This window comes from Tamandua tetradactyla, chromosome 18, assembly GCF_023851605.1.
Source record: "Tamandua tetradactyla isolate mTamTet1 chromosome 18, mTamTet1.pri, whole genome shotgun sequence".
Lineage (NCBI taxonomy): Eukaryota > Metazoa > Chordata > Mammalia > Pilosa > Myrmecophagidae > Tamandua > Tamandua tetradactyla.
This window is the reverse complement of record NC_135344.1, coordinates 45,659,857-45,672,157: the sequence shown is the minus strand read 5'-3', so window position 1 is coordinate 45,672,157 and position 12,301 is coordinate 45,659,857. Positions and strand designations below refer to the sequence as shown.

General features: G+C 51.9%; 1 protein-coding gene across 2 annotated transcripts in view; it reads right to left on the bottom strand.

Moving 5' to 3' along the window:
• Positions 1 to 12,301, bottom strand: part of CELF4 (CUGBP Elav-like family member 4) — a 296,225-nt gene that overhangs the window by 212,820 nt on the left and 71,104 nt on the right. For both annotated transcript variants that reach the window (XM_077135586.1, XM_077135587.1), the window contains exon 2: positions 5,575 to 5,657. In XM_077135586.1, coding sequence (XP_076991701.1) covers positions 5,575 to 5,657 — 83 coding nt within the window. The remainder of the gene's footprint in view (positions 1 to 5,574; positions 5,658 to 12,301) is intronic.

Genomic DNA, 12,301 nt, shown 5'->3' with positions numbered 1-12,301 from the left:
TGCAAAGCCCCAAAGGCAGGAGGCTCTGGGACTAGGCAAAGGGGTCTTTCTAAAGGAAACGTTGCATAGGGTCTAGTGCATAGGCCAGACAAGTGGGAATAGATCACATCTCTAAGACGAAACGCTTTGATTGCACCAGTCACTGGGAGTCGTAAAACTACCCTGAAGAATTAACAGCCTCCATACATGCTAACTACATCCATCGTAAATCTGTCTTTAGCTTCTGTTATCATATCATCGTCTCTGGGGACCCCTGTCTTGTCATCATTTGCCCTTTATAATTTATTCATCTTGTTATTGCTTGCATCCTTTCTATTTATCACTCATCTTTACAGTTGTACATAAACTCAGATGGAGCCTTCAACGACAGGACTGACAGGGGAGGAGATGGGTCTTGTCAGGAAAGCCCCAGTTAAGACAGCAGAAGTCCCATTAGAGCCTCCCGTCAGTGCCAAGGTAGAGAGTGGGGGTGGGGGTGGGTGGAGGGACAGAAGGACAAAGAAGAAAGGAGGAGGAGAGGGGAGAGAAAGGAGAGATGTAGAGGTGAGAAGTATGAAAGTAGAAAGGGTTGAGAATGAAAGGAAAAATGAAGACAAGGAAAATGATCCAAAGGGAGAGAAAAGAGAAGGAAATAGAGGCATAAGGAGAAGATAGCAAAAGGAAAAGAAAGGAAGAGAAAATGGGATTAAAGAAATGAAGGTGAGAGGAAGCGGGTAAAAGAGTGAGAATATATGGTGGTAGAAAAAATCAAATTGAATTCTTTCTTTCTTTCTGTCTGTGAAGTTTCCCATTGTAATATCTTTCCTGGTAAACTCAAAGAAGGTCACATTGAATTTCCATGGAAATGACCCATCCTGAGTTGCCAGTGACCTGAGTCTGAAGGTGTGATGGCAAGGATGTTGCATGTCTGTCAGACTGACATGAGGAGTGGAGGTGGGAGGCAGCCAGGGAAAAAAGGGTTAGTTTGCTTTGTATTCCAGGGTTGCCAGAGTGAGGACACAAAAGCCAATCTTTAACTAGTGAATTGGAACTTCAATGTTTACCAAGCAGATACAGCAACCCCTGCCCCTCCCCTGCCAGCTCCCTCTCCTCCCCCTCTCCCTTCCATGCTTCCTCTTCTCCCTGCTTCCAGGCCTCCCGTTTACTGGACTCAGCCTTCCCCCACTCACCAGCTCTGAGCTGCCAGAGAAGAAAAGGGCTGAGCACTGTTTGTCATATTGCCTGGTGTTCCCTAATCAGAGTCTCTCCCCTGAGGCTTTAGATTTCGAACTTTGGAAACAGATGGGTTCTTCCTAGAAGACAATTCCCTGCAAAGCCCCAAAGGCAGGAGAATCTGGGATTAAGCAAAGGGGAAATTTTTAAAGGAAAAATTCTTGTGGGGGTCCTCCTGTGCCTGCTGAGGCCCTGGGTGGACTGTAGTGTGGGCTCTCCTGCCCAGCGTGCGCTCAGGGTTCCTGTCCCGCTCTGTGGGATATCACCGGAATGTTTCTCAGGCCAGCGCTCTTATCTGACATGCTCATCTTATTCCCAGCTCCCTATTCCTACCTGGCACATATCCTGAAGGAAAACTTTCACCAACCTCTGCACTCCATGGTCATCTTGGTCCCTTCTAAACAAGTGGGGCAGCTGGTGGTGCTGGAGAGGAGAAGTGGATATCCTTGACTTTGGCAGGTGACCTAGTGCAGGGTCTGGCTTGGCCATTTACAGTTGCATGACTTGGGCAAACTGCTCAATCTCTCTACACCTCAGTCTTGGCTCCTCATCTTTGGAGGATAATAATGTCTCCTCTAGGGTAGCTGTGAAGATACAATGAGGGAGTAGAGGGACAGCGCTTGGTGTCGTACCTGTCATCTCACAGGTGCTTAATAAATATGAGCTGCTGTTACTGAACAATTGCCCACACTGCCCATTTTCTAATAGCATGAATTGTCTCGTTTGTTTTTCAGTTGTAGTTTTACCTGTGTAGAGCTTCTTTCTCCAACTCAACTGACAGCTCTAAGAGGGGAAGGGACATGTGTTTCTTCTGTGGCTGCATAACACTCTGCGCAGTGTCCAGCACACACTCAGGAAAAGCTGTCAGTGGGTGGAGAAACTCAGCAAAAGTTGTCGATGGGTGGAGAAACTGCCCCACACTGAACTGTACCCTATCAGTGGTGGAATCAACATTGGGAATTAAAGGGGGTTGGCCAGAGTGGGTCAAGGGACCAGGAGATACAGTGAGATTGAGAGTGTGGGAGAGAGAGCATTTAGACAAAGCAGAATCACCCTGCCAAGATGCTGCCAGAAGATGCTGCTCAAAAGGACCCTGATGAGGATTCATGGTTCAGTAAACTCATTCTGCTGAAATTCTAAGCTCAGAAGTAATAATCCACGTGCTACAGTGGCCCAGGGATGACTCCACCTGCCATCCAGAGGCATCGATTAGGCTAGTTCTCAGGGATACTGACGTCTGATTTGTAAAAACAGCCACTGAGGTTCTGGGTTCTGAAATTTTCCCCATCCCAGAAGGAGCACCAGACTCCCTTCCCACATGAAGACGGGCACAAAGAGCCTCTACTTCTGTCTTGGTGGTTTTGTGGGCAGTGGGGATGGTGTGTGCATGTGTGTAGGGCCACAATAGGACTATTTTCCTTTCTGGCAGCAGGATGCCATCTCTGTAACTTGATGAGAGACAGAATAGGCTGTCTGTACCACCTTCTCCCCGTATTCTCTTGTCAGTCAGAAAGTGGAGGGCTGATTTTAATGGATTGACTTTAATGGATTTTGAAGTCTAGAAAAGTGCCTAAATTGCTGAGGTTACCAGTTTTCCAGATTATTTTTTTCAATCCATTCCCCTTAGTCAGACATACAATGCACTAACTGGGATACCGAGTGTGGTCACGCTAGACAGAAGAGGTCTCCCTGCTGCCCCCAACCAAACAGGCAGCATGGCACAGCCTCAGCTAGTGGGAGGCCATATTATTTGGTTGGGTGAGAACATTTTTCTTGGTCCTGCCTCTATATTTGCTGGCAACACCCCTTCTCTGATCTCAAAGGTGTGAACCAAACAACAATAACACCAGTTTCACTCTCTGGCATCAAAATGGCTCCACTTGAGAGCATAATTGCATTTGGTCATTTTGGTTTTGATTTGTCTCCATGTGAGTGTGTGTGGGGATGATGTGGGCTTTGAACTGAGAGCTGTCGTCTTATCTCTTCCCCATCCCTCGCCCTGTGGCTGTGTCTGCCCTGAGAACGGTATGATGATTTCTTTGAAGCCATCTTTGAAGCCATGTGTCTCCTCGTGAGGGCTTTGAAGGAAGGGTGATATTCCAGACATGGCAAGGGAACCCTAGGCTCAGTTTCAGCCCCATTGTTGGCCTCTGTCCTCAGCCTCCCATCTCCCAACATACATCCGTGCTTCTTTTTTTGCCCTTTCTCCCCAACTTGCCCAAATTGTCTTTGTGCTTTCAGAAAAATGCCACTGGATCTCCCAGTATGAAGGATTAGCACAGATTATGGGGAACAGTGTTAATTATCGGTGGAAGGGGGCCTGGTGCGTCGCTCCAATGTGCTCCTGATTTCCCCTGGGCCTTTCTGCCTGGTAATAAGCCTTCTTTAATCTGGCAGGCCCCTTAGTGAAATCAGCACCACGGACAGTGATATTGATTGCTTCTGAGAAACCATCACAGCTGCTCAACCAAATTACCTTTGATATGTGACCTTTAATGTAATTACTGCAACATCAAAGTATTTCTATAAATTATTAAAGAACTAATACACTCCATCATTTAGCTATTCTATTATATGTAAAATAAACAACCGCAAGTTAATGTTAGATCCTGAACAATCCACACTTGCTGCTGAAATTCTCCCAGTCCCTGGCCTCTCCTTTTTAAAATTCCTAAGCCTCCCCCTCCCACCTTCTCTCTTTCTGTTTCCCCATCTGATTCTCGGCTTTTAGCCATCATGAAACTCCCCAGCAATCTCTCTCAGGCTGATGAAGGGCCTCCCATAACAATGTGGTATTTTCTATTCCATTTGGGTGGCTCTAAAATATCTATCACAATCTCCCCCCAAAACAAAGTACCATAAACACTTTATTAATCAGCACAAACCTTTCTGAGAAGCCTTTGATTATCTTACAATATGGCTTTATGCTTCACACATAACATGGGGCGATGCGGAGCATATTTCTGCCATCTTACAGAGGGCACCCAGAAAGTAATTACTATAATATATGTGCATGTAGCCGCGCCACTGAAAAACCAACTGGGGAATGGCCACCTGCCAGAGCTGGGGCTCTGCACAAAATCTGTGCGGGCCATGATTTCCATACATTTGCATCCGCGGGTATGTTATTAAGATGACTCAGCCCCGTGCTTTGCAATCACAAATACCAAATACAAACGGAAAGACTGGTCTAATAGAAGGCAAGCCCCTTGTTATTTAGCACTCCCCACCCCTAGACGCGTAAAGAAGGAACTTTGATGCAAAGGAAGGCTGCCCAGGCAGCCCTGGTTGCATTTTCTCTCTGTCAACCTGGTTAACCTTTCCAGCTGCAGGGCAGAAATGGAGAAGTGTGTTTACATATGGTTTGTTTGGGAAGAATGTAAACCTGCATATGTAAGCATGGGTGAACATACCCAGAGAACACACATGCTTCCACACAGCGTCCACGGTATAAGCTTAAACATGTTATATTTATAAATTGTTTAAATTATGCCCACAAACACTCATATCTTAAGCTTTAGATAGTCGGTGAGCAATATATTTCACACGACCCCCATCTCTCTGAACCCACAGGAGAGACCACACCGACCCTTGACCCAAAGAACACTTCTTATTTTATGGTGATGAACTAGTCTCAATACCAGCCATAGCTGATATCACACCCAGTTAGGGGGGCCATAAATAATCCTCTTCTCCCCCTCGCAGAAGCTATAAACCAGGGCCGGGGAGCGATAGTTTATCAAAGACGAGGGCTGGCTCCTTAAATAAACCGCGGTGATCTCACCGCCGCGCTAAGCTCGGGCGGGAAGGCGCCCCCCTCCACCGGGCCCCCACCCTCTGGAGCAGCTGATGTCGGACTGCAGCGGGCGCTTCGGCAACCTGGTCACAAGTGGCCCGGGGGTGGGGTAGGGGGAGGGATGGGCAGTCGGAGGCAGCTCTGGGCTCCCGGGGTCCGGGCTATCATCCTGCGCCCCTCGCTTGGGGCTGCCAGCTTGGGTAGTGTGCTCAGGAGGGACTCGATCGGCGGCACCCGGGAGAGGCAGGGAAGGAGCCGCGCCCGCCCGCGCCTTGTAGCCATTGTCAAGTTCTCCACGGCCCCGGATCCCGTCGGGCCTGGACGGCGGAGAGCAGCGGCCACTGGGGGCCTTCTGAGCTCGGCGCCCACGCGCCCTGGCACCCAGTCCCGCGCCGCGCGGCCCCGGCGGGTGCGCAGGAGGGGCGCTCGAGATCCCCAGCGAAGGCGCGCGGCGGGCGGCGGGACCCGCCACCTCTCCGCGGGCGCAGTCGCAGTCGCAGCCCGGCCTCGCGAAGTCGCCCCCTGTCGGCGAGTCGGTCGCTCGCGCCTCGGCGGGCGCCACTTACCCCGGGCAGAGTCTTCTGCTCGTGCAGCGCGCTCTGGGCCTTCAGCGCTGACTCACGCTCGCAGTAGGTGAGGAAAGCGCAGCCTGGGGAGGCAAACAAGCGCGGAGAAGGGTCAGTGGGGGCGCCTCCCGGCCCGCCGACGCGCCCTCTTTCCCGCTCCCTCCCTGCGCTTGGTCCCTCTCCCCACCTCTCGTCTCTTCCGTGCACTCTCCTTGTCGCTTTCCTGCCTCCCGATTTTCCCTTCTCTCTGCCTCTCGTCCCTCCCGTTGCTTTTCTATCTTGCTCTCTCGGAGGAATCTCCCCACCCTGCATCTTCCCCTCACCACGCACCCTCTCCCTGCGAGACTCCCCCTGTCCCCGTGCCCTGGTGCTTCAGGCATCTCCGTCCTCCACCTTTCTCCCTCCCTGGGGTGCTGTTTCCGTCTGTTTTAGCGCCAGCTCCTAGGTCTCCCAGAAGGGACAGTTTTGCCCCCCCCCACTCCCCACCCCCCCAGCACCTCTAGTCACACTTGACCATGAACTCTTGTCCTGGCCTCAGAGAAGTGCTGGTGGCTGCTTCACAAAGATGGAGGGACTCTCTCCACCTTTGAAATAAAGGCTCCTACTGTAAGGAGGACCCCAGGCCAGTCTGTCCTAAGAAAATGAATGGGGCTGCCCACGGGTGCCCTGTCCCAGCCTCTGTTGCCCTATTTGTAGTGGTGGTCTTTACACCCCTCCCAGAGAGCTTCCCCTACCCAGCCCACCAAGGCACCGCTTTGGATCCGGGGCTGACTTTTGCTTTGCTCCAATTCCCTGGATGACTCCAGCCCTGGCCTCAGTTTCCTCATCTGTGAGCTGAGAGGGTTGACTGAGTGATCTTCCAAGGTCCTGCCTCGTTCTCTTGTGCTGAGATTTTGGGAGTGCCACACCATTACCGTCTCACTAGGGATTCTGTATTTTCCCAGAGCAGGGTGCCTAACTCAGGGGATGACCGTAAAGCTTGCCCTTCAGGCACGGTGACAAGGCCAAGAGTTTAGTGATGGGAAAGTCTTCCCCGGGAGTTCCCTGAAATTGCTACGTGTTGGGCCTTCTTCCTTTGCCTGGCCATGTGGCTGGGTGTGCCTCAGGCAGCCATCAAGACCTAGCCATAGGGAAAGTTTAAGGGCCCACATTGGTCAAGAGCTGACTTGAGTCCCCTGGGGGACAGTTGGCTTCAGATTTTCCAAAACTGACTATGGCCTCAGAGAAAGTAACCTACGGCATGATTATCCTTCTTTTTTTCACTTATTTTCCTCTCTTGTTCCTTTATCTTAGCTGAGCCTCCCACCCCCAAACCCTTCGCTCTTACCATGTCTCCTCACCTGCTTTGATTTCTCTCCCAGTTTCGCTTCTCCCGACCCCAGCCATCTTTCAAGGATCTGACCCCGTTCCACCCACTACAGACAGACCTCCTTCCCTCATCTAGTCCATCCTCAGCCAACGCCGGTTTCTGACTGCCCACCGCTGGCAGTTGGTTATTCTCAGGGTCACTTATCAAATATTTCCTGAGTGCCTGCTGTCTGCCATGTGCTGGGCCAAGGCTTGGATGGTGACTGTGGCCCAGCCCCTCCTTTCATGAGCCCGGCAGGTTGGCGAGACCAGCCAGCTACCCAGGCTTGCCCTGCTCTCTTGTTGCCCAGGCACAGAGTTCTTCTGGTGTCCTTCGCAGTCCCTGACTCCTGCATCACCCAGCTTGTGCCTGATGAAACCCTCCTTCTTCTCTTCTAATATAAAAATTGGCCCAGTTTCCCATCCCTTACTGGCTTCAGAGAGGAGATGGGAAGTGGAGGTAGACTGGGGGCAAATAGAGATGGAAGATGGAAGCAGGGAGAGAAGCCTGGGAAACAGACTCTCAACTTCCAGTAGCGTCCCTGCCTTCAGCATCTCCCGTTCCTGCCCCAGGCTGGGAGGACTGAGTGCCAGAGAGTCTCTCTGCCACTCCATTTTGCCCTTCCCGCCCAGACCCCAGGTCACCCCTCCTTCTTTCCCCTCCTCCCTTCCCCTCCTGGTCACTGGCAGACGGTTATTGATGGAGACACCCGGGGAACTGAAATGAATAGCGGTCAGAGGCCCCCGTGACGGCGTCCCTCGTGCTGTCGCCTGCCTGTCCTGGGGGCATCTTTTCTCCTGTCCCCTCGATGGCCTTGTTCTTTGTCTGTGCCTGCCTGCAACGGGGAGGCAGCCACTGCCTTGGCTGCATGCAGGCAAGCCAGCTCGGGACAAGGTCAGGGCAGGTTTGGAGACAGAGAAGGAGGGGTGGAGGAGGAGGGAAGAAATGACCACACTGTTTCCATGGCCCAGGATAACTAGGAAAGAACTCCAGAGAAAAAGGAATCTTCTGCCTTTGTCTAGCTTCCAGGAATTTCTGCTACAGTTTTTTTTTCAGTGACACCCCCCCCCCCCCCAGACCCTGTGTGACTTGCCCCTGCCTTCCCCACACCTGCCCTCCTCTCCTTCCCATCTTCCCCTTCTCTTGCACTGGGTTCCTTCCTGGTCCTCAAACCCACCAGGCAGTCCGCCTGCAGAGCTTTTCATTGCTTGTTCATCTGTCCAGAACGTCCCCCACCCCCTTCACCTGACTGCTTCTCTCCTTCCCTTCCCTTGGGTCTTTGTTCAAATGGGACCTCAGAAAAGCCTTCTTAGCCACCTTCTACTAGCACATTCTCCAGTCCCCAACACACTTGGACTCTCTCGACCCCTCGTCTTGTTTGTTTTTGGATTTGGCACTTGGATATTTATTCATTGTTTTTCAGTCTCCCTGTGCTCAGGTGAGGTGCGGGACTTGGTTTTCTCCTATCCTGCCGGGTCCCCAGTGCCCGGAATAAAGGCAGAAGGCCAGTGTATATTTGGAGAGACCCTTGAATGCCTGAACATCTTGGCTAGCTTGGAGGGATGATTAGGTGGGGAGAACACGTATCTGCTGCTCAGAGGCTGCCGGGAGCAGACCCAGGTACATGGAAACGGGGGCACGTGGGACCTCCTTAGTGGTGGTGGGCACAGGATGCCCATGAGGGCCAATGGGTGGGCCGGGGCTGGGAGTGCTCTTGGGTCCAAGGCTTGTGCAAGCCCATTCTCCCAGTTCCCAAGGGTGCACTATTAGGGCCTCACCCCTTAGTTCTTCGCCCCTGGGAAAGGGTAATGTCCAGCTCCCAACATGCCCAGAGGAGCCCCTTATCAGCCACTGCCACTTCCCAGGTCACCTCTCTGAACTCCAGCCTCCTTCCCTATAAGATGGGGACAGGAATTCCCACCTCACAGGCTTGTGGGGAGGCCCATTAGCCAGCAAGCACTAAGAACCTCTGCAGAGTTCACTGTCTGCACAGCGCGGTGTAAATGTAAATTTCCTCGTGTGAAGCATTTTGCTAGGAGAAGGGCAAGACCAATTTCCTTCCTTCCCTCTGCAGCTCTGTGAGGAGGGACCAGGCTTAGATGAAGGCCAGCTCTGGGCAAACCCACGCCAGGCCCTTTTCAAACAACCTCATCAGGCAGGCTGATGCAACGTCTGACATTCCACCAGGAGAGGTTGGTCCCCTCACTTAAGGCTCTTTTAGATAGGCAAATACAGACAAGCAGTTATTAACCACTGACTCCAGAGTACGAACCAACGGCCCAGATCAGCTCCCTTGCTGAGGACAGAGCTCTGGGGCAGTGGCAGCTTTTTGGTGGGGAGAGGATGGCTTCAGAAGAAGGCTGCTAGACCTGGAATGGAGGTTGATGTGGAGGCTGACAGCAGCCAGGGGAGAGAGGTGCTTAGGAATTGGGGATTGGAGGACTGTGAGGTCATCTCAGAAGGGAAGATGGCCAGTGTCAGTTTTAGCCCAGCAGCCACCAAGCCTACCGTGCTCCCTCTCCTACGTCATGCTGAAGTGTCCCCAGAGACATACCTGGCAGAGGCCTCCCCCTCCCCCTTGCCAGGCCTGTGGCTCCAGGGCCTTCTGGAGGGGGTGCATGTGCCCATGGGAGTTAGTAAGTGCTTCCATGTGTTTACTTGGGCATACCTCTGTGCGTGGGGACAGGACTACGTCATTGTGCTTCTTTGCGGTTGTGTGTGTGTGTTGGCATGTGCACATGTGTGCGTATGGGATTCTAAGTCATCTACAGGGGCACACACAGAAGAGAAAACCCACAGGAATAGCAGAGAAAACACATGTGCAGCTGCGATGCCTGGGCTCACAGTCAGAGGACGATGGGGGTGACGTGGCCACAGCTGGGCTGGGGTGGCTTTAAGATAAGCATAATCGGTGGTACCTGCCATGGCTACACAGACATGGAGTGATATTTATAATACTTTATACATTTATAAACATTTATAGTAATGAATAGCTACTTTGCACTCACTCAGAGCCAAGAATGAGCTGTTCTAAGAGCTCAGGCTATGGGGGCTCATTCGGTCTTCACAGCAGCCCTGAGGGGTGCAGCCCTGAGGGGTACAGCCATGATCCCAATTTCACAAATAAAGAAACTAAGGCACAGATGAGTTAAGGGACTTGCCCAGAATCCCAGGCTGGTCGGTGGTAGAGCCAGGACCTGAGCTCAGGCTGTCTGGTCCGTGTTCCCCAGTCACCGCTGTTCCGCCCTGGCGGCTGGGGTGGAGCTGTACTTCCTCTGAAGATTGGGTTCTTTATGTTAAGACGTACATGCCTGTGAGGTGGGATCTGAATTCAAAGGTTAGAATAACTCCTGCCAGTCCAGGAATAAGCAACAAGCCTGTAACAGACCCACTTTCTAATGCCTGGACTGCGCTGAGACCGGCGGGCAGACACACAGGGAGAACGCTGGGAGGGGCGCAGCTCCCAGACGGGAGCCCCCTTCCCTCTGCTTGCTGACAGGGCAAGCCCTGGGGTCTGAGGTGCAGCGCCCTGCAGCTCCTGATTCATGAGGCCCTCCCCCAGTGACAGTTTCTCCGGGAGCATCTCATCTCAACCTCTTAAAATGCAGACGCTTGGAAATGTGAAGGTTTCTCAAGCAGTCTCCAGAGAGAGAAGAGTTTGCAGAAACAAAAACAGGAGTCAGTGTGAAAAGAATGGGTGCCGATGGGTGCCCCGCTCCAGACAGCACCACCACTGAGCCTTTCCCTCACCCTGCCCCTGGAGCTGACATTTTGCTCCCACGTGGTCACCTGGAGGAAAGGCAGGCAAAGGAGCAAATGCTCATCTGAGGAGGAGCAGCAGTGCTGGAAATCCTATCAGTGAGGAGATGACCCTCCAGGAGCTTTCCGGCTGGAAGTTAGAGCCTGGGGGGTAGGAAGGGAGTTTTGTTGGGAGTGGGATAAGAGGAGAGATTTTGGAGATTGGCCTCTGTTTTGGGATGACAGGCGCATGTAGGATGGGGCTCTGGGCCTCTGTAGGGTCAGTACGGGAGCAGGACGAAGGAGCAGGCTCTGAGGGCTACCACCGTGGTGTGTGTGTGTGTTGTATGTGGTGTGTGTGGTGTGCGTGAGAAAGCGTGGGGTGTGCATGCATGCATCTCTGCTAGGTAGATCATGGAAGCACATGAGGGCAGGAACTGTACCGATTTCTTTTTTTTTAGGGTCCTCCATAATGTTCTGCATACAGTAGGTGCTCAATACATTTGCTCACCAATGGTTCTCAGAATAGAAGTGTGGAACTGTTATCCAATATCTTGAATGTCTGCTCGGCACTGGGCTCCGTGGCAGATGGGAGCAGCCCCTGTAGCTTTCTCCCTTTGGGAGTTCGCAGTCCAGTTGGAGAAGAGATTTTCTCAGGGAACAGCCGGGTGGGAGAGAAGGATAGAGCAGGGTTCTAAACACGAAGGCTGGAGAAGGGCTGAGAAGGGGTTGTTCTTTGTAGGGATGGGGCTGGTGGCATAGAAATCTTGCCTTGCCTTCCGACTGCAATTCTTTTCTAAGTACTGACCCCACGAACATACTCATAATTGTGCGCAGGGAGGAGAGAACCACGACTGTGGTTGTTTCGAATAGCAAAGAACTGAAAACCACTTAAATCTTCCTCAGTGCAGGAATGTCTTTTTTTTTTTTTTCCAACTGTGGGATACTCTGCAATAGTTAAAAAGGCTGACATGGTCCTAAATGTACCAACATGGAAAGACACATTGTCAGATGGGAAAGCAAGTTGTGAAATCATATCCGCCACATATACACATTGACACCTATTCAGCTAGTTCTCTGTGCCTCTGGTACCTGTGTTACATGCACAGAAAAGGTCTGGAAGGAGTTAAACCAAGCTGAAAACAGGAGGCCTCGGTGATGGTGGTGGTATGTCTCAAATAACTCATTTTTTTTCAATGGACACATTTAGAATCAGAATGTATTTGCGTATCACTTGCATAATTACAACGAAAAGAATCTCTGCTAAAAGAGGAGGATGAACTGAAAAGGGGGGTGGTGAAGCTGGGATAAGCCAGGCTGGTTGCAGGACCCACAGCCTGTTTGGAGGAAACAGAGACCATTAGCGGGTACCACTAATGTTTGTTAGCTTCCTGACAAGGTCTTCATGAGAACAATTTCATTGGTGGCTCTGCTTTGCCCCTTCATCCAGGGCTTGGCCCGAGCCAGGGTGGTGCCAGACTGGGAGTTCGGTCCTCTCCTCATCCCTGACATATCGAATGAAGAGGTTCTCTCCGCCCAACAAGCCGTAACTGGCATTCGCTTTTGGTCTTGTGGCCCTGAGTTCCTGGGGTTGGTGTTTGGAGGATGGAACGGAGCTGAGAGCCACCCCGTGCCCACGCT